The following is a 17,356-nucleotide window of genomic DNA, read 5'->3' on the forward strand; positions in this document are numbered from 1 at the left end:
AGCATAATGGTCCGAAGAAAATTAGTATATCACAGTATTGAATCCTAGATTTGGTTTATACTGGGTGCAAAATTTGAGAAGGATAGGAATGAAAACGTCTTTTTGCCTGATTTCAGCATTGCCACACTTTATTTTGACGGATATGTCATTAACAATCTGACTGCAACTAATTTTAAGTCTGTCTCAGTTCCATACTTAGCAGACATGTTAGTAAAAACATATTTATTTCTTAGATCCTAGAATGATTGATTAAACTTAAAAATGTCAATCAAGCTCGGATATGTGATCTCAAATGGTGTCTGTAATCATGTAGACTTGAAAGAGCAAATTGTCAATCCTTACTTCAGTATCATAATTTCAAATTCAATTTATTCTACCATTATACCAAACAATCTAAAGAAAATTTTAAACAATGAATGCAACTATGATCAAATTACAAAATTAATCAATTCTTGACTTAATTATGCAATTAATTAAGCTTCAAATTCACCAAGCTTATAGAAAAAACCAATCACATCTAACGGAAATGCTGCGCAATCACCGAAAGATTTATTTGACTGAGGATCAGAAAAAAACTTCTTCCCCTCATTTCATCTCTTTCGCGTCCACTTCTTCTTCATCGTAACGATCTTCACTAGCGTATCCCGGGTTTCTTGAGGATCTGGTACCAATGGTGGACTTGCTACGGTGTATGGGTATTGTCGAGGGGCAAATTACTCTTAAAATGGTGTACGAGATTAATAATCGCTAGTGATTAATTTGTGATTGAATCAATTTTGTGTGTGATTAATTTGATTTTTAGTGATAAAGGTGATTAATTTGATTAATTTTTGATTTTTTAGAGACTGAATCAGATTCAAAAGTGCTCTGAAATAATTTCATGCTCAATAAACGTCGTCAACGATTTTGCAACACACCATATGAAATTGAAAAAGAAAAATTAGCAGTTCAGGACAGGGGTTGACCCAGAAAAAATTTGACCGTTGCAGATTTGCAAACGAAAAAGGTGCAAAAGTTTAAAAAAACATTAACAACTAAAAACAGAGATATCTTTTCTGAACAGCAGCATAAGCAAAATATTAAATCAATATTGTAGGTTGGTGACAGTAGCCTGAAGTGAAAAACAGTGAAAAGTTATTGATTACTTTGAATGAGACAAATGCATGTGAACTTTTCTGTGGGCCATCAACTTTCGTCATAAGAATTTGAATTTGCATCAAAAGAGCTATCTTTCCTGAACATTAGCATTAGCAACATGGATCCAAATAGCCTGGAATGAAAAACAGTGAACAGTTGTTGAACACCTTGTAAAAGAAATTAAAGCAAATGCATGTTTTCTGTTCTGTGGGCTGCTATTTTCGTCATAAGAATTTGAATATGCATCAAAAAAGCTATCTTTACTGAACAGTAGCATTAGTAACATGGAGGCAAATTGCCTGGAATGAAAAACAGCGAAAAGTTGTTGATCACTTTGAATGAGACATTAAGACAAATGCAAGTGCTCTTTTCTGTGGGCCGTCAACTTTTTTCTAAAGAATTTGAATATGCATCAAAAAGCTATCTTTTCTGAACAATAGCATTAGCAACATGGATCCAAATTGCCTGGAATGAAAAACAGTGAACAGCTGTTGAACACCTTGTAAAAGACATTAAGACAAATGCATGTACTCTGTTCTCTGCCTCCGCAAGTGATGTCGCTATTGGGAAATTAAACTGTCATTCCTGAAACTTTTACCGATATAAAAAGTTACAGGTTCCAGAAATATGGAACTTGATTATCAAACTTTATCTGTAGAAATTACAAGAATCTGACATAAATCATTTCCCATAAATGTAACAGTTGCAACTGCGAAATCGTGAATTGTCTGGATCCACCTCTGTATCAATGAATTTTTCAATAACATATGCGGATAAAATTAGGCAAGGATTCTAATATTTGTTTTAAGTAACTTTTATGATTGATGTTATACTTTGTGATTAATTTGATTTTTTTATTAATGCGACTCATTTGTGATTATTCTTGAGAGCGTACGTGATTTTAAGCAGTGATTTGCCCCTCGGGTATTGTCAGTCAAAGAAAACGTGGTTTCTATTGATTCCCCTGAACGCACTTAGGGATCGTCTGACTGCTCTCTATGAGGGACCCTATTCTGTGCGAAATTTGTTACAATAAGTTAAGCAATTGAAGTCAAGCAAACGTGAATATTCAGCTGTTTTGTCTACCCGACTTCACTAACGATCTTTCCAGCAAAGATTGTTCGCAACAACAAATCACCACAAATTCAAAAGAAAGTCCCTCCACAGGATTGCATAAATGATTTTAAAATGCTTAATGATAAGTATAGACCAAGATAATCGTTCTTAGAAGACAACAATCACTTTTTGCAAGCAAACTCTGACACAGCTCAAACACAAGAATACTATTTGTTGATTGGCGTTTAAAGGCTCTTGCGCAACCGGCATGCTTAGCGGCAGCTGTCTTGAGAAATTGGTCGTGCTTTCTATTTTCATGCAGTACGATATTAAGCCGGTTTTAAAAATATGATCGCAAAGCATGCCGGTTGCGCTAGAACTTTTAAGCCAATGATAATCAGAGCTGTTTAGATTCCATACTGCTCGACCTGATGACGTAATAAGTTTGCCTTAAACCTAACCCTCACCCTAACCCTCTACTTGAAATAATTAATCATGCTAATTTATGACTATAAATCATGCTTATTTATGACTATCAGGTCGAACAGTATGGAAACTAGACAATTCCATGATAGTAATTGTTTGAAGCCTAACTATTTCATTCGTTGATCGCTTAGAAAGCGTATCCTGTCAGAGCTTGCGTATAATTATTTACAAATATTTGGGGTTTCCAAAGAAATATTTTATCTTGCTGATACTAACTATCACGCCCTCAAGAGCATCCAAGAAATCACCAGACGATACAGTGCTAGTTTCAGGCATAAAACATTCTAGAAATCAATTTTGATGAGAACAATTTCAAAAACTCACAAGAGCATTATGGATAACATCAAATCTTAATTTCAAGTAAAAGTAGAGTCTGAACAATCAAACTTAGGCTATAATTTATTACATACAAAAAATACATAGGAAGCGGCATGGGCGTAGTGCCAGGGGGCTCTGTTAATGCCGAAAAGTAGCCAATTTTCACTTTTGCTATCGTTTTTCGTAGTGTTTTGCGCAAGACCCTCCCCCTTGTTATTTTGACAGCACTACACCCCTGGGGAGTGGTCTGACTCAGCCTTAGCGTAGAGTACATTAATACAACTTGACATTTCCACAACATCAGACATCACCTTACAAAATACAGTCGACTTCAAAACGAATTCGTCAATACGATTTTGTATGTGCAGAAAAAATTCAATCAGAAGATTGAGGTGCTCGATGTTGTTACATCAAGTTCTTCATGCTACAGACCCACATTTCTCGTTTAAAAGAGTTCGCCAAAACTAGTTTAAACTCTATGGAAATTTTCTGCAAGATTAAAGTCTTTAATGAATATTTAACTTCACTCAGGCATGAAAAGAGTAAAACCTACACTTGCTTATGATACAAGCGCTTAAAAGGGGCACGCTTTATACTCTTAATGGTGTTTTCATTTAGATTAAAAAAATTCTGAGATCTTCTAGGATATATCCTAACAAGAGGGAATGAAAATAACGTTCAATTACTTGATAAAAAAGGTAAGAGATGGCTCAATTGTACCATTAACAGAAATGCTATCAATGCAATACTCAACTTGCATCTACTGGACTATTGCTATCAACGTATCAATAGCCACTTTGTTATACAACAATATAATTCGATCAATACTCATAGATTATGATAATTGTGAAAATTTAGCTATAAAGATATCAATGTTATTATAAAAGGTGGTGGAAAGGCCTTTCGTACAGAAAACCCAACTCAAAGGCCTTTATGCACTTGGTCTTAAAAATAATTTTTTTTATGAGTTAATAATTATTGCTAAAACAAAATCGTCGGGCAAAAATAGTTGTTAAAGCCGGAAATTCTGAAACACATATCATGACATGATGCTATTGATTTAGGTTTTTATTCCAAACAGAAAAAGAGGAATATTAAGTTTTCATATAAAACATAAAAATATAGATTTACAGCTATTTCCGCTTGATTACAAAATCTAAAGTTAACACATACAGCCTTATTCTAAGCAAATCTACTACCAGCCTTCTCCAAACTGGTAAACCAATTTCTGTCGTGGTTTTCTCAAAATCCCTCTATTTTTATAGCACCTCAAGGAACGTGCAAAGTTCTCATATTTCATATGAGGTCTATTTTTCCGCTTTCCCCATAATTTTGCTACGTGGTTCGAGTCCAAAAACTTGAACATCCGTTCTTCTTTATTAACCCACTGAACACATGGATATCGATCAGGCTGCTCCAGAAGCTCAAGCAAAAATCGATACAGCCTCGGACCACCCGACTTCTTCTGGGTCCAGTCTTTTGCAGAACCCTGCGAAGCATCCGGTTGACTAGAACGAAATCTGCCATTATCATCCTCACTGTCGCTGACACTCAGAGCACTGTCGGTTTCATCAATTTCTCTTTCGGTTTCCAAAGATCCGGATGATGGAGAGGCAATCGGTGGCGTTTCTGAAACGACTGACGACCTTGAAATCACGGTCGGTTTGCTCCCTGTTATACTGTCAGCTGTCGTTGGCCTAGCAACAGCAGAAACCTATTGGTTGAATTGGATTGTTTAGATATTTATTTAGGCCACACATACACGAAATGCCAATCTTTAACGATAAAAATGTACACTCATTTTTTCATAAAAAACTGGCTATAAGAAACGAGTACCGGACAGTCAGAGCAAATTAAGAAACTCCAGCACTCGAAGCAAAAAAATTAAGAAACTATTAAATCGTTCTAAAACTGAGAACAACGACAATTTGTAAAATCCAAAACATGATTGCCCTGGTGGCCTAGAATTTAAGACACAAGGGACAAAAATAAACTTCCCACATCTAAAGGGCGCATCTGTAAAACTAAGGCGGGTGTCACAGTAGAAAATTTATTCTTCTTCAATCTGATGTGTTAAACTAGAGTACTAGGGTCTAGTTGTACATAAAGTTTTAGAGCTGCAAATTATGGGTTTTCGAAGGTATTCATACCCCTTAATTACATCATTCATGACATCATAATTGAGAAAATCTTAAGAAACAATGAGGACTCAGCATCGACCTTTGTTTCTTATAAAAAATGAGTGCATTCAACGGTGAAAAGTTCCTTTCTAAGGAGGGGAGGGGCACTCGACTACCTACTGTACTTGAAGCAGAACCTTGAAAACATGGAGGTCAAGCAGCCAAAGACTTTGAGAAAGGCTAAAGAAGACAAAAGAAACTAAAGTACCATGCTCAAACCCCCTTCCTTTTTTTGTTTTTCAGTATGATTTCAAAAACTTGAAAGAGGAAAGGTTCCCAAAGAGGAAATTAGTGCGGAGGAAAGCTGGGCACTTTTCTAGACTCCGTAAGATGAAATAATATCATAGCTTAAAAAGGTTTAACAAGCCAAGAAAGAAAAAGAAGAACAAGCATTTAAAGAAAAAGAGTGAAAAGAAGAAAATTTAAAAGTAGAAGACTTGAAGGAAATCAAGACAACAAAGCCACAAAGGAAGACTTGAAGGAAAGAAAAAACAGAAAAGAAGAAGTCTTGAAAGAAGAAGACTTGAAAGTACACAACTTGAAAAACAAGACTTAAAAAAGATGTGAACGTAGAAAGTAGACATGAAAAAGAAAAACTGACAAGACGAGGAATGTCTCATTTATTAGAAGACTATCGGCTTTTCTTCTCCACCTGGGAGGCATAAAAGGACGCTTCAAGACAATGGTATTTTGATGATAACTCGGAGCTTCGTTACTTTAATTTTTATTTCGATATGTTTTGGCAGCAAAACTTTCTATCGCAAGAAGTTTCCCCCGTTTTCAGTAACGTCGTCATCAAAAGATAGAATCAATTGAAAAAGGAACTAGTCTTTTAAGTTACTTGCCTTGAAAAATTTGATGATTTATATAAAAAAATCAAAGCGTTTTATTAAAGGGGATTTTTATTCCATTTGCCCCGTCTACTAGAGAGTAAGGGGGCACATGCGTCAGTGCCTTTCTCTCCGGTGCCCCTGAATGTCTGGAAACTTCTGGAAAGGCCCCCTAATTTCCTGTCAAGCGAACTAACAAATTGGTTTTGGAGTTTCGAAAAGGTATTGCGTGAGTTATTGAGATCATGCTCTTCGTCATTTTTTCTTTACAGAAGTTGATTTCGTGCCCTTTCGAGTCAAAAATGCTTCATTACCCCTAATCATGATTTTTCATTGCAACATCACTCAAAAAAAGGCCACAAGGCTGCATTATTCATAACACAACAATCAATAAAGAAGAAATTGTGAGCATTCAATGAGCCAGCTAAATGTAGGCTTGTCGCACCCTGCGGTTTATCTGCGAGTTACCCGCGTTGAATTTCAGCCGAAAAACAAATCAAACAACATACCTTTTGTTCATATCCTCCCGCAAGGGGTGACGTAATTCCTACAGCTATGCTCTTGGCAGAATTTGGTAGAGAGCAGATCCTATGCTGCTGGAAATCGGGCCTTTCCTCAATTGGCATTGCCCTCTCCACTTCGAAAGACTTGTTATAGATTTGGTACTCAACACCCTCGTAATGTGAGATTGAGTCTCCCATTTGGAGAACTCTTTGATGCTTTGGATAGTAATAACTTACAATAACATGGCTTTTTCTCACTTTATCTGAATTTGCCTTCTGCATTTTTGGTAACGACGATACCGGTGACTGCAATAAACTAGTTCTGAAACCATCTCCATTCGAACCTATAAGACCCGGAGAAACTTGGTTCCTGGAACTAAAACTTCCGGGTTCCGCAATTCTATTCGGGGAATTAGTCACGCAAACGTCATGCGTCTTGTCACTAATTTTCCGCTTGAATTTAACATCGTCTGCTTCATTAATACAGACAGTAAGAGGGTTATACTTTTCATTTCTAATATCACCATGGGGTGAGTTTGGCGAATAGTCTCTAAAGAACATCAAGCTGCTCGTCTTCTTCACGTTGTCGTAAATTCGCGATCTCTCGTCGATGTTTTTAAGTACATGAAGACTATTCCCTGTAGCAAAATGCTCCGATCTACCACCATGAAAAGTCGGCCTCTGCTCGTAAAAAGAGCCTCTGTCCTTTACCATGGTTTCTGACAAACCATATCTCGAAGTAGGGTTATAATCGTCACTAAACCTGGGACTTTTCGGCTTTTTCATCAAACCATCTGCTACCTTCGGGGCTAAGTAGCTTTTTGCCGGGTAGCAATTTTTGCCCAAACCATAGCTTATACACTCTTGACAGTTGCATTGTGCAGGGCTGCTTGACGTTTTACTTTGTAAATAAAACTGTTCTCTATCGACCTCGCGATTTATGGACTGAACTTTACTACTCGATTGCCAGTTTCCAATTAGTCTAGGGGATTCTTGCCGCTGAAAGCCCTTTTCGTTTTTAACAAGGGTAGGGTCGCCTGCAGCTGAGAATGAAGTTTTTGTTGAAATATATTTGCTTGCATAGTCCGCATTAGCTGCCAAGTCTTTTTTGCCTATCAACCGGACCTTTTGAGCGTCAGATTCCGGGCTACGCTCGACCAACCTAGGTAGCTTGCTACTTGGCTCATAAGCTGTACCGGAATCATAAGTCACTGGTGACCGTTTCATCTGGAAAAATTGGTAACCCGGAGTTGTTTCAGTCGTATCAGAGTGTAATTTTCTAGTTTTATCAACTCTTAAATGCTCCGCTTGTCTTATATGTGTATCTCTTCCTTCCCCTAGCGTCATATTTAACCCCCCAACTGAATCACCATATGAAACAGTATTATCAGAGGCTCTTGATGTTTTGTGAACAAGAACAGTCTTCCTTGTCTCTTGGGTGCTAGGCACATTAGGAATAGTGTGAGACCGGCTGTTTAGAGACTGAAGACCGACATATTCGGTACGGTCTTTCGGTGATATTGAGCTGTTTCTATCAAGGTCAGAACGATAAGTGTATGTTTCATCTTGTGTCCTACCTCCTTCCGTTCTCGGTCTAATTTCTAAAGATGAATACGGGACTTGCTTGGAGCTATTAGTCCACTGTTTCAAATAGAGATTTTTAGGCTCATTGCGCAATACAGAAGCAGTGTTGTTTTGTTTACTGTAATGCCCATTTTCATTGTCTTGGCCTAGTTCTGAAGGCCTTAAGCTTGTAGTTCCTTTGCTTTCAATCCTTCCTTGATTTGAATTCATAGATGGTGCTACCGGCCTATTCGGAGTAACAAAAAATAATCTTGGCTGCACATTAGGCTTAGCAAATATGGAATTTGATGCTCGTTCCGATCGTCCAGCTTCCCTGTCCATAGATTGGTCATTTCTGGTCACATTCGATGCAGTCTGCCGAGCAAATGGCAAGCAGTCTGAGCTTTTTGGAAATCTGTTGGACCGACTTGAGCTGCCTTCTTCACTCTCTCGACTTGACTCCTCACTTTTTTCTGTCTCTGCTGCCGAATCCTTGTTCATTGACATTTTCAACTTCAGTTTTTGTATATCCTTTTTGAAATTCAGGATTTTCTTGTTCAGTGACAATGGGGATGTATCAGAAGCACTTTGGCGGTTAATTTGACCAGCCGGTGTTATAAACCTTATTTTATGCGAATGGTTGTAAACGGAGTCTGGTAAAAAGAACCGAACTTTTGAAGCGTTCCCCTTTTCCTTAGACTGCATGTTACAAATTCTCATTCATTTTACGATCTAGAAGTATAGAAAAGCAAAAACTGCATACCTTTTCATGTAATACAGAAAAATATATTTCAGGTTTGTTACAATGGATTAGCCTTAAATGTGTGCAGGGGAAAAAAGTGTAGGAGACAATAACAGATCTAGCTTTGCATAATAAGAATAAGTAAAAATATGGTGACAATTGTACTTATTTGGAATTTTTTGTGTTAGGAGATCCTTGAACCCTAGAAATTCCTGTCGCATAGAAAAACATAGTTTTGAGCCTAGAGATATTTGATAGAAAATGTGCAGCTGGAAAGAAAAGAAATTAATTTGTTTCTTTCTTTGGGTTTGATATGCACAATTGTAAAACATCTGCAAATCAGGGCTCATTTATAATAGGGAGCAATTTATAGTCATAAGTTGCACCCTATAAATTGAGAACCTCCCTGTTACGCTCAGTGCTGCTACACCAACTTACGTTTGTCAAAAGCATATACCTTATCAATATCATCATGAACTACATGTAACTACATGTAAAACTGAACAGATGACATAATAAATGCTACCAGTTTTTATCTGCGGGTTGTTTTGGGTTGTCAAGTAGCCCTATCGTTGTTATCGAATTCATCAAATAAAGACATCTTCAGTAAAAACGCTTTTCAATATCATAAAAGCTTCACTTTTAATGAAGCAGTTTTGTTTACAACATCTTCTTTCACGGTTTCTAAATTTTAGGGTTTTACATTCGCTTCCTTGGCAAAGGTTGCAAGAATTTCCATATTACACTGGGCTTTTCTCATTTCAAAGATATGAAAAATAGCCATCAAAGGTTATTTTCCCGATTACTTTCATTGAAATGTCTTATTATAAGAAGCATCTTATTAGGATTCTGTTTTTTAGCTTTGAGTTTATCATGCTTGTAAGATTTGCTACTTTTAAAATGAAAGTGCTGTCACTCCAAAAATTGACGAAATAGAGGCTTGCTTATGTTTTTCACTAATTGTCAAAAAATTTTGTTTTAAATGGATAATTTGGAAGTGTACCATGAAATTTTGATCAAATACGTCAAAAATCGATGGCTACCAGGTTCAAATGCTTGAAGACTTTAACTTAAGGGAGTGTGCTTTTTTCAGCCTACCATGCACGAGTGAGTTTTACAATAGTTGTTAATCATATCTACCACCAAGACATAATAGAGGAAAAGAAACAAAGAGCAAACTTTATTTTCAGAATCAAATGGTGCCTTAAGAATAAGGACCTTCTGTCATTTTAGTAATATAGACTTGCAACTACTACCTTTTATACTCTATTTGACCATTCAATTTCAATGGCAAAAAAGATGTTTAAAGAAAACATGACTGTAATACAATAAAGGCAAATAAAAACAGATTCAAAAATTCCTGAATATGAATTTTGTGCCTACGAGCGCTGCTCGTGCGCTTGCGCAGATTAATAAGGTCTGCTGCAAATACTGGCAAAAAAGAAGACACAACTAAGATCAGGAAGTGAATTTGTCTGTGGTTGAACAAAGCCAAATGTCTCCTCGTTTAATTTCATGATTTAATCAATGTTCTGGTTTGCAAAAATTGATAAAAAAGATCTGAAAGACTTAAGTAGGGTATGGCGACCGGCTGTTGCCCTTTTGTCAAAGAAACTAAGCCTCAGGTCAAACAAAATCTTCAATTTTGGTAAATTTATATGAAAATGGCTTTGAAAAAAAGCAAACATTTTACAACATACTAAAAGCTTTTTCGTCTGACACTCCTCAGAGCATAAAACGTCAGAATAGGTTCCGAAAAAACACGATGGGAAAATATATACCCAGTTGTGGATCGAAATAGGCCAACCAGAAAAACGCAAGCACAAGACCGGTATAGTTGACCAATCAGTGCCGCGAGCCTAAAGAAAAATTACCAATGGAGTCCAAGAGAGAAAACGAACTCCTTTTGTCTACACAATGGCGGCTTTTTCGTTTTTATGTAGATTGACTCCAAAACTGCTAGATGGAAGGACGACCGGGCTCTGCCAATTATCCGAGACATGTCGTCATTATAGAGTTTTGCACAATCTGGGTTGTCTGAAAGATGTTGACCAATGGCAGAATCACTTGTTTTAACAGTGTTTCTAGACCTACAAGATCGAGGAGGCTGTTCTCTTTGAGGGGCAGTTTTGTTTCGTATGTTGGAAGGAACATGCTGTTTTATCCTATCCCCCAATCTTTGGGTTGTGCGTCCTACGTAGCCAGAATCACACTGGCACGTAAATTCATAAATGACGGAACTTTTTTGTTTGGTAGGAACGCAATCCTTTTGAATGGATGGAAGGGCTCTCCTAGTGCTGTAAACAATCCGAGGATTGACAGCAAAGAAACAATTGGTTATGGCTTGCCTAATCTTGGTAATTTTTCTTTAGGCTCGCGGCACTGATTGGTCAACTATACCGGTCTTGTGCTTGCGTTTTTCTGATTGGCCTATTTCGATCCACAACTGGGTATATATTTTTCCATCGTGTTTTTTCGGAACCTATTCTGACGTTTTATGCTCTGAGGAGTGTCAGACGAAAAAGCTTTTAGTATGTTGTAAAATGTTTGCTTTTTTCGAAGCCATTTTCAAATTCTGTACCGCAAAAAAATTTTAAATTTATATATTCAATAAATATATATTTTTTAGGTAACGGTTCTATTTCCATTTTGTATAGTTTTATCAAATATATTTGATTTGAAATCCTGCGGACACAAGTTTCCACACTATAACTAAAAATTATGGTTGTACCCAAAAACTGGGGAAGGGGGATGGTGGTGGTTGGGTTGAGAGGCCGGATTCATTCCATCAGTTGTTGGAAGAGAGATACGCAACAATATTCAAATCCAACTGATGCATTTGGTTAAGCATCTTATGGCAAAATTCCTTTCTTTATATGATTTTTATTTCATTTTGTGCTGATTGAATCCACAAGTATCAAAAGGTATATTGTTAATCAGGTACCAAAAGTATTGGATCACAAGAATAAAAAAAATTATTATCTATAATTACTGAATGGACCTCCTCCTGCTTCCCCTCCTCCCCCTCCCCCCACCATGCATAAAAAGTTTAAGTGAGCCTCTGACCTTCTTTGCACACAGATTATAGGTTTGAGTAATTGCTATTTGAAGTTATCCCAATGAATCAAATTTTCATGTAAAATGATATTTAAGATTCTGAAGTGACAGATTTTTTAATCCACCAAGGGTTAAAAGCCCAGTTCTCAATATCCCAGCATCAGTGTGCTAGTACATTCATTCTGTCTGGTGCAACAAAAATTATGAGGTAAGGTAAAAATGTTCATTTTCAAAACAGAATATTTCTCAAAGAGGATATCACATCTCCATGACTCCCGTAGCTACAGCCTTGCCTAAAACTTGTGACAGAGTCTGCAGAGAGGCCTTAAAAGGGAATGAGCAACAATTTTTTGATGTGAAAGACATGGCACTAGGAGAAACCTTGCATTTGAAAAAAAGGGGACATTAATATACCTATCTGGCAAAGAGGATTTTTGCTACAAAAACAGGGTCCTAAGTAAAATTGCAAGATGATGTTGGTTGTTGGTATAACAGTGAAGAATACAACTGGTATGGAACGTAAATGGGTTTTCTGGAGAAAAAAATATATTATTCTTTGCCTCTTCCTGAGCCATTAGTATATCAAAAACTTCATTACACAACACCAGATTTGTAGTTAGTAAAGCAGTTCCTTTTTGCTCCAGGAATTTTATAAGACAGTCCCCATATCCACTACAAAAAAGGATATACAACCACAATAAGACTTACTTTAGTAAGATTTGTCACAGAATTTCATTTCATAATCCAACAATGCAAATGATCCCACTTTGCAACAGATGTTCCAATCATACCTGAAAAGCAAAAATACAGGGGTTACATAATCAAATACTTTTGTATTAAAAGATGCTTTCAACATACAGCATATTAGAACATTTTTTTTAAACCTTCAAACATGATAATTCCAGGCAAATTATCAGGCCTTGCTCTAAGCAAAATGTAGGTGCTAGAAGGAGCTCTTAAAAAAACACAAGATCCTATATTTCATGCTTTTAAATAAATTGCCTTCTGGTCATCTTTGGAAGATGTACAAAATGTTGCAAAATAAGAGCAAAAATAAAAAACAGCTCCTTTTTTGCAGTGATGATGTGGATTGAGCTCCCATAGCACCACAGCCCTGGTATAATATTGTGTGGTATTTTTTGTAAACAGTATCATGTGAGCAGGTATCATGCTATTACTACACACACCCATTTTCTAAAAATTGCATTTTCCTCTAAATGAAAATGCAAATTTTTTACATCCAAACAATCAAGGCATTCCCAAATATATAATTGCATTTACAAATGATTCAACTATCAAATTATTTGCATACATTTGTATTTTTGATGAATAGAGATTTTCATTTTACAATTTATTCTTGCAGATGTAGCCTTAAAAAAACTGTCATAAAATGTCATCAAAATGATTGGTGAAATAAACTTTTGTGAAATTCTTAGAAATCATATTATTGTGGTATTTTGAGATGACAGCTTGAGTTTGAAGATCATTATTGTCAAAATATTTTTCTTTATGGCAAGGCCTGAATTTTCAGATGCTCATTAAACTGCTCTCCATTGTTGTTTTCAAGTGCACCTTAAGTGCTGTTTTTGATCAAGCGCCTTTCTGGTAAAGGCCTGAATTTGTAGAACCTAATGCATTAATGTTGTTTCTCAAGACAAAAACAACATAATCTGAGGAAAGTATACAGATGAGAAAACATTGCTCAATTATGAAATACGACTTAAATCAGAGATTCTTCTCACTAGAAACAAAGAACAGTCACTAGAAATTATTGCAATTATATATATACTTTTAGAAATAAATTAAGACTTCTTTGGTTTAACAACTGGCAACTGTAAAAGTCCGCAATGTTTGAATTAGAGGGTTGAACAAATAGAAAACATTTAAAGATTAATGCATTAAAAACATTTAAAGACAATTAAAGACCAAACAGATGCTTTCTCTGATAAGTTTCATTTGTATCCAAATTGCTAAAAGGATTAAAATATTTCTCCATATATTCCTTTAAGGCTACTGATTAACTTAAAATTACACCTAAATTTAACTTCCAAATTAAACACCACAATTAACTCCAAGGGGGTTTAAGTTATCAGGGGGATTTTTATAGAAAGTTTTGTTTAAAGTTTGAGGGGAATGCAAAATCAGTTTGACTTATTAGGGGTTCAAGTAATTCACAGTTTACTAATCACCCAAGGAAATCAGTAAAGAAAGCATTTAACTTCTATTTCAAGAAACCAGCTAATCACCAGGGACCACGGAATAGGGAGGGCTACTGGGGGTTTTAGCCCCCAATGATTTCCAAAATGTACTTAAAACAATACAGAAATTGCTTTGCTCTTGGTTTTTAGCATTTTTAGCCCCCCAAAAACGTTTTAGCCCCCTCAATCGGTAATATGCTCTAGGGTCCCTGCCAATTACTACACTGCCAAATGTGCTACACAATGAATTGATTATGCTAAACATTAGGTTATCCTCAATTAGTTTATCTATTGAGAGAGCCCCTCTTTAAGAAGTTCCCCTCCATAAAAATTTCCATTAATTTTCTGTAATTATTTATAGCAATTTTTTGTTCTTCTTTTTTTGTAATCTTGTTATGTAATCCTTGTTAATTGTTGCAAATTTCAGTATTTAGTAGAATTTTGAAATGAAATGAAATGCTAAAGAAATACAAACAAAGTTGCTGGCACTAAATAAACAAAGTTTGATAAAATTAGTTAACGATATTTATGTTGCTTCTAAAGCAGAAAAGAGCTTAGAGTTCTCCAGCCAGGCCACTTGGCTCAGTGGAATTACTGTGGCTTTTGACAGAGGAAACTGGAGTTTTGTTTCCAGCAAGGTGCAGTATTTTTAGAATCGGATATCAAAGAAAGTCAGACTAGGCACTAGCTCAAACATTTAGGTGATTGCAGACTTGTTTTGAGAATAAGTTGTAATCATGGTGAATTAAATACTACAAGATTTTGTATTACTGTATATAAAAATTACTTGTTACATGTGATGTTAGACTAATAAAATGATTGATATTTGAAACCCATACTCTGGAAAAGATGATATTCATTTTAGACTACATAATTTCAGTTTGATTCTTAACTTATATTGGTTGATAAGTTATGGTTAATGGATTGATAAACAAAATAATTAGTCTATTAGTGTTAACCTTTTTAACATATCAAAAACATTTTTAATAGGTAATGTCCAAATTTTACCAGGACTTTTGCTCCTGTGTTCAAGAAATTCCTAAAATCCCTTACTTGAAACTTTTGACAAATTGCTGCTTCTGAAACTTAATGTACCACGACCAAAGACAGAAGAAGAAAAAAAGACATTGAAATACAGCAGATCGGCACTACTGCGGAACTGACTGCCTGAAAGTGCAAAGAGTATAAAAAACTATAAACATTTCAAAAAGACCCTCTCAAAACATTCTATAGAAATAGATGCAGCAAGCTTCAATAGCTTAACAACAATCAAAAAGAAAGATTTGGATAATTTTAAATACTACTAGATGTTACTTTGACCACGGAAAATTCAACAATATTATTTTCGTTTAACAAATTGTAACTTTTAAATTCCTATCCTAGGTTTAGTTAAAGCAGGTCCACATCAGCTTTATGCTGACTACTTCTGACCTGCTATACAAAATAAATAATTTATGTATTAAACAAAGCAGTTAAAGTAAGATTAGTTTGAAGAGAGGGAGTGTTTTGCGTTTATTGTCTAATTTTACCATAATCGCAAAATTGCAATTGCAAACTCAAATAAAAAACTGTCGAAAACATTCGTGTAATTTATATATCCAGTTAAATGTTATTTGCATTATGTTTCATTACATAAATTTTTTTAATTAACTCTACCCAATATGTTAATCAACCCTGCTTCCCTTTTTCATTATTTCAACCATTTGAGTGATTTAACATTTCGAAATTAGCAAAGCTACACAAATCAATGTTTGAGAAAACTTAAAGGCGAATAAAAATCGTCTCCACATATTGGGTCAATTTACTTTGCCAGTGTTTGCTAGAATACCGTGCGTGGTAGCTTAGAAATATTGACAGCTTCATTCTAGATTTTTCCGACATCAAGATTTGGGCCTAAACCAAACGTCAGAGCCTACGCGGTATTTACCTGTATCTGATGAAAATCTATACATTTGCCTTTAAGAGGGTAAAAGTTGTATTTTGTCTGTCTACTTACCAAATATCTCGCTGTATTTACATCGCAAAAGCTTCTGACATTGTCTGGAAATTGCCAGCTTTGCGTTTGCCTTCCCTGTGCATCGATTGACGTCATAACTTCATGGCAACCTTTCGTGGTTCACTTCCTCCCATTCAATATACTTCCAAAAACAGATAATCAGTGAGTCAGCACGACAGAAAAAAAAGTACCTTGCCAGGCGTTTCTTTGCAAAAAAATGGCAGCTAAGCGGAACCTAAGTTCCTCTGTCCGCAATCACCTTGGTACTTCCGCAACCGAACAAACGTGAACACTTGCACCTGAACGCAGAACGAGCGACAGGAGGGGTGATCGGTTTCGACTTCCTAGCTGCGAGACCCGCGCAGAGTTTAGAAACTTGGATTCGGTTCATTTCAGCGATTTTCTTGGAACTGCAGGTCGAAACTAATAGAAATCCCCGAATAATTAAACGAAAGGTAAATTGAGAACAGGGTTCAATTATTTGTACACGAAGCCCGGTATCCGGAGCGAAATACTAGCCATAACTAATTTATATGTGTTTTTTGTTGTTCATTCTCGTCTACTACTTCGACAATTAATCCTTGAAGCAAAGTAGAAAGCCATATTTTCTGATAAATTTTGATGAATCAGAACCATATATGTTCTTATCGCGGAGGGTAACAATTCACTCTTTCATCTAAGTGATAAAGTAATTGGAATCACCCTTTGAAAAGGCGTGGTAGAGTTGATGCCCAATGGCCAGAGGCGTTCTATATATATAATTTAACCTCTCATCAATTCCGGGGGTACTTTCTTCAGTTCAAGAGGTCCTCTTAAGATTTCGACCAAGGTTCAAAGAGACCTCAAATATTGAGGCTATCATCATGTACCCCCCCCCCCCCCTCCATATAAATAGCAGTTACCAGATTACCAGATGGTCCAAATTTATTTTTTACCGATTGGTTTCAAATTGACACACCACAAATTTATTCACGATATTGGGCAAAAAACATTCGTTTTGAAAGTTAGTGATTCTCCCCTCGTTTAGATTAGCTTGCTGAACTGTGCGCGTGCTGAACTGAACGTGTGCTGAACAGCTTCGAGAAAATGTTCAAAATGTCTCTAGGTTATTGAAGCTTTAGAAGGATTACTGAATCGCTAGACAAGTGCTTCGACAGATTTCTGGCAGGCTCTGCATAGTCTGAACGCTGCAATGAGCTGTGAACTATTTATCAAACAGAAACACTCTATCTGTGCTCTCCCCCAGCCTCCCCCCCCCCCCAAAAAAAATATCGACATATACACATACAG

At 36.2% G+C, this 17,356-nt stretch overlaps 1 protein-coding gene across 1 annotated transcript; it reads right to left on the bottom strand.

Annotated features, from left to right (window-relative positions):
* Nucleotides 1–219: 219 nt before the first annotated feature.
* LOC135695457 (uncharacterized) lies at nt 220–16,868 on the bottom strand. Its single transcript, XM_065214546.2, has 4 exons — nt 16,067–16,868; nt 12,581–12,663; nt 6,517–8,805; nt 220–4,711 (listed from the first exon to the last, which is right to left on the bottom strand). Exons 3-4 carry the CDS (start codon nt 8,791–8,793, stop codon nt 4,193–4,195), a joined length of 2,796 nt encoding a protein of 931 aa, XP_065070618.1. The 5' UTR covers nt 8,794–8,805; nt 12,581–12,663; nt 16,067–16,868; the 3' UTR covers nt 220–4,192.
* Nucleotides 16,869–17,356: the final 488 nt, after the last annotated feature.

This window comes from Rhopilema esculentum, chromosome 2, assembly GCF_057945365.1.
Source record: "Rhopilema esculentum isolate cy_ngs chromosome 2, ASM5794536v1, whole genome shotgun sequence".
Taxonomy (NCBI): Eukaryota; Metazoa; Cnidaria; class Scyphozoa; order Rhizostomeae; family Rhizostomatidae; genus Rhopilema; species Rhopilema esculentum.

What these genes read in the sequence shown, in the direction of transcription:
- LOC135695457 (XM_065214546.2), bottom strand. Translation starts at nt 8,793, where the DNA reads ATGAGAATTTGTAACATGCAGTCTAAGGAAAAGGGGAACGCTTCAAAA. An exon ending in CGGGAGGATATGAACAAAAG is followed by an intron (nt 4,712 to 6,516) that starts GTATGTTGTTTG and finishes TTCAACCAATAG; the next exon opens with GTTTCTGCTGTTGCTAGGCC.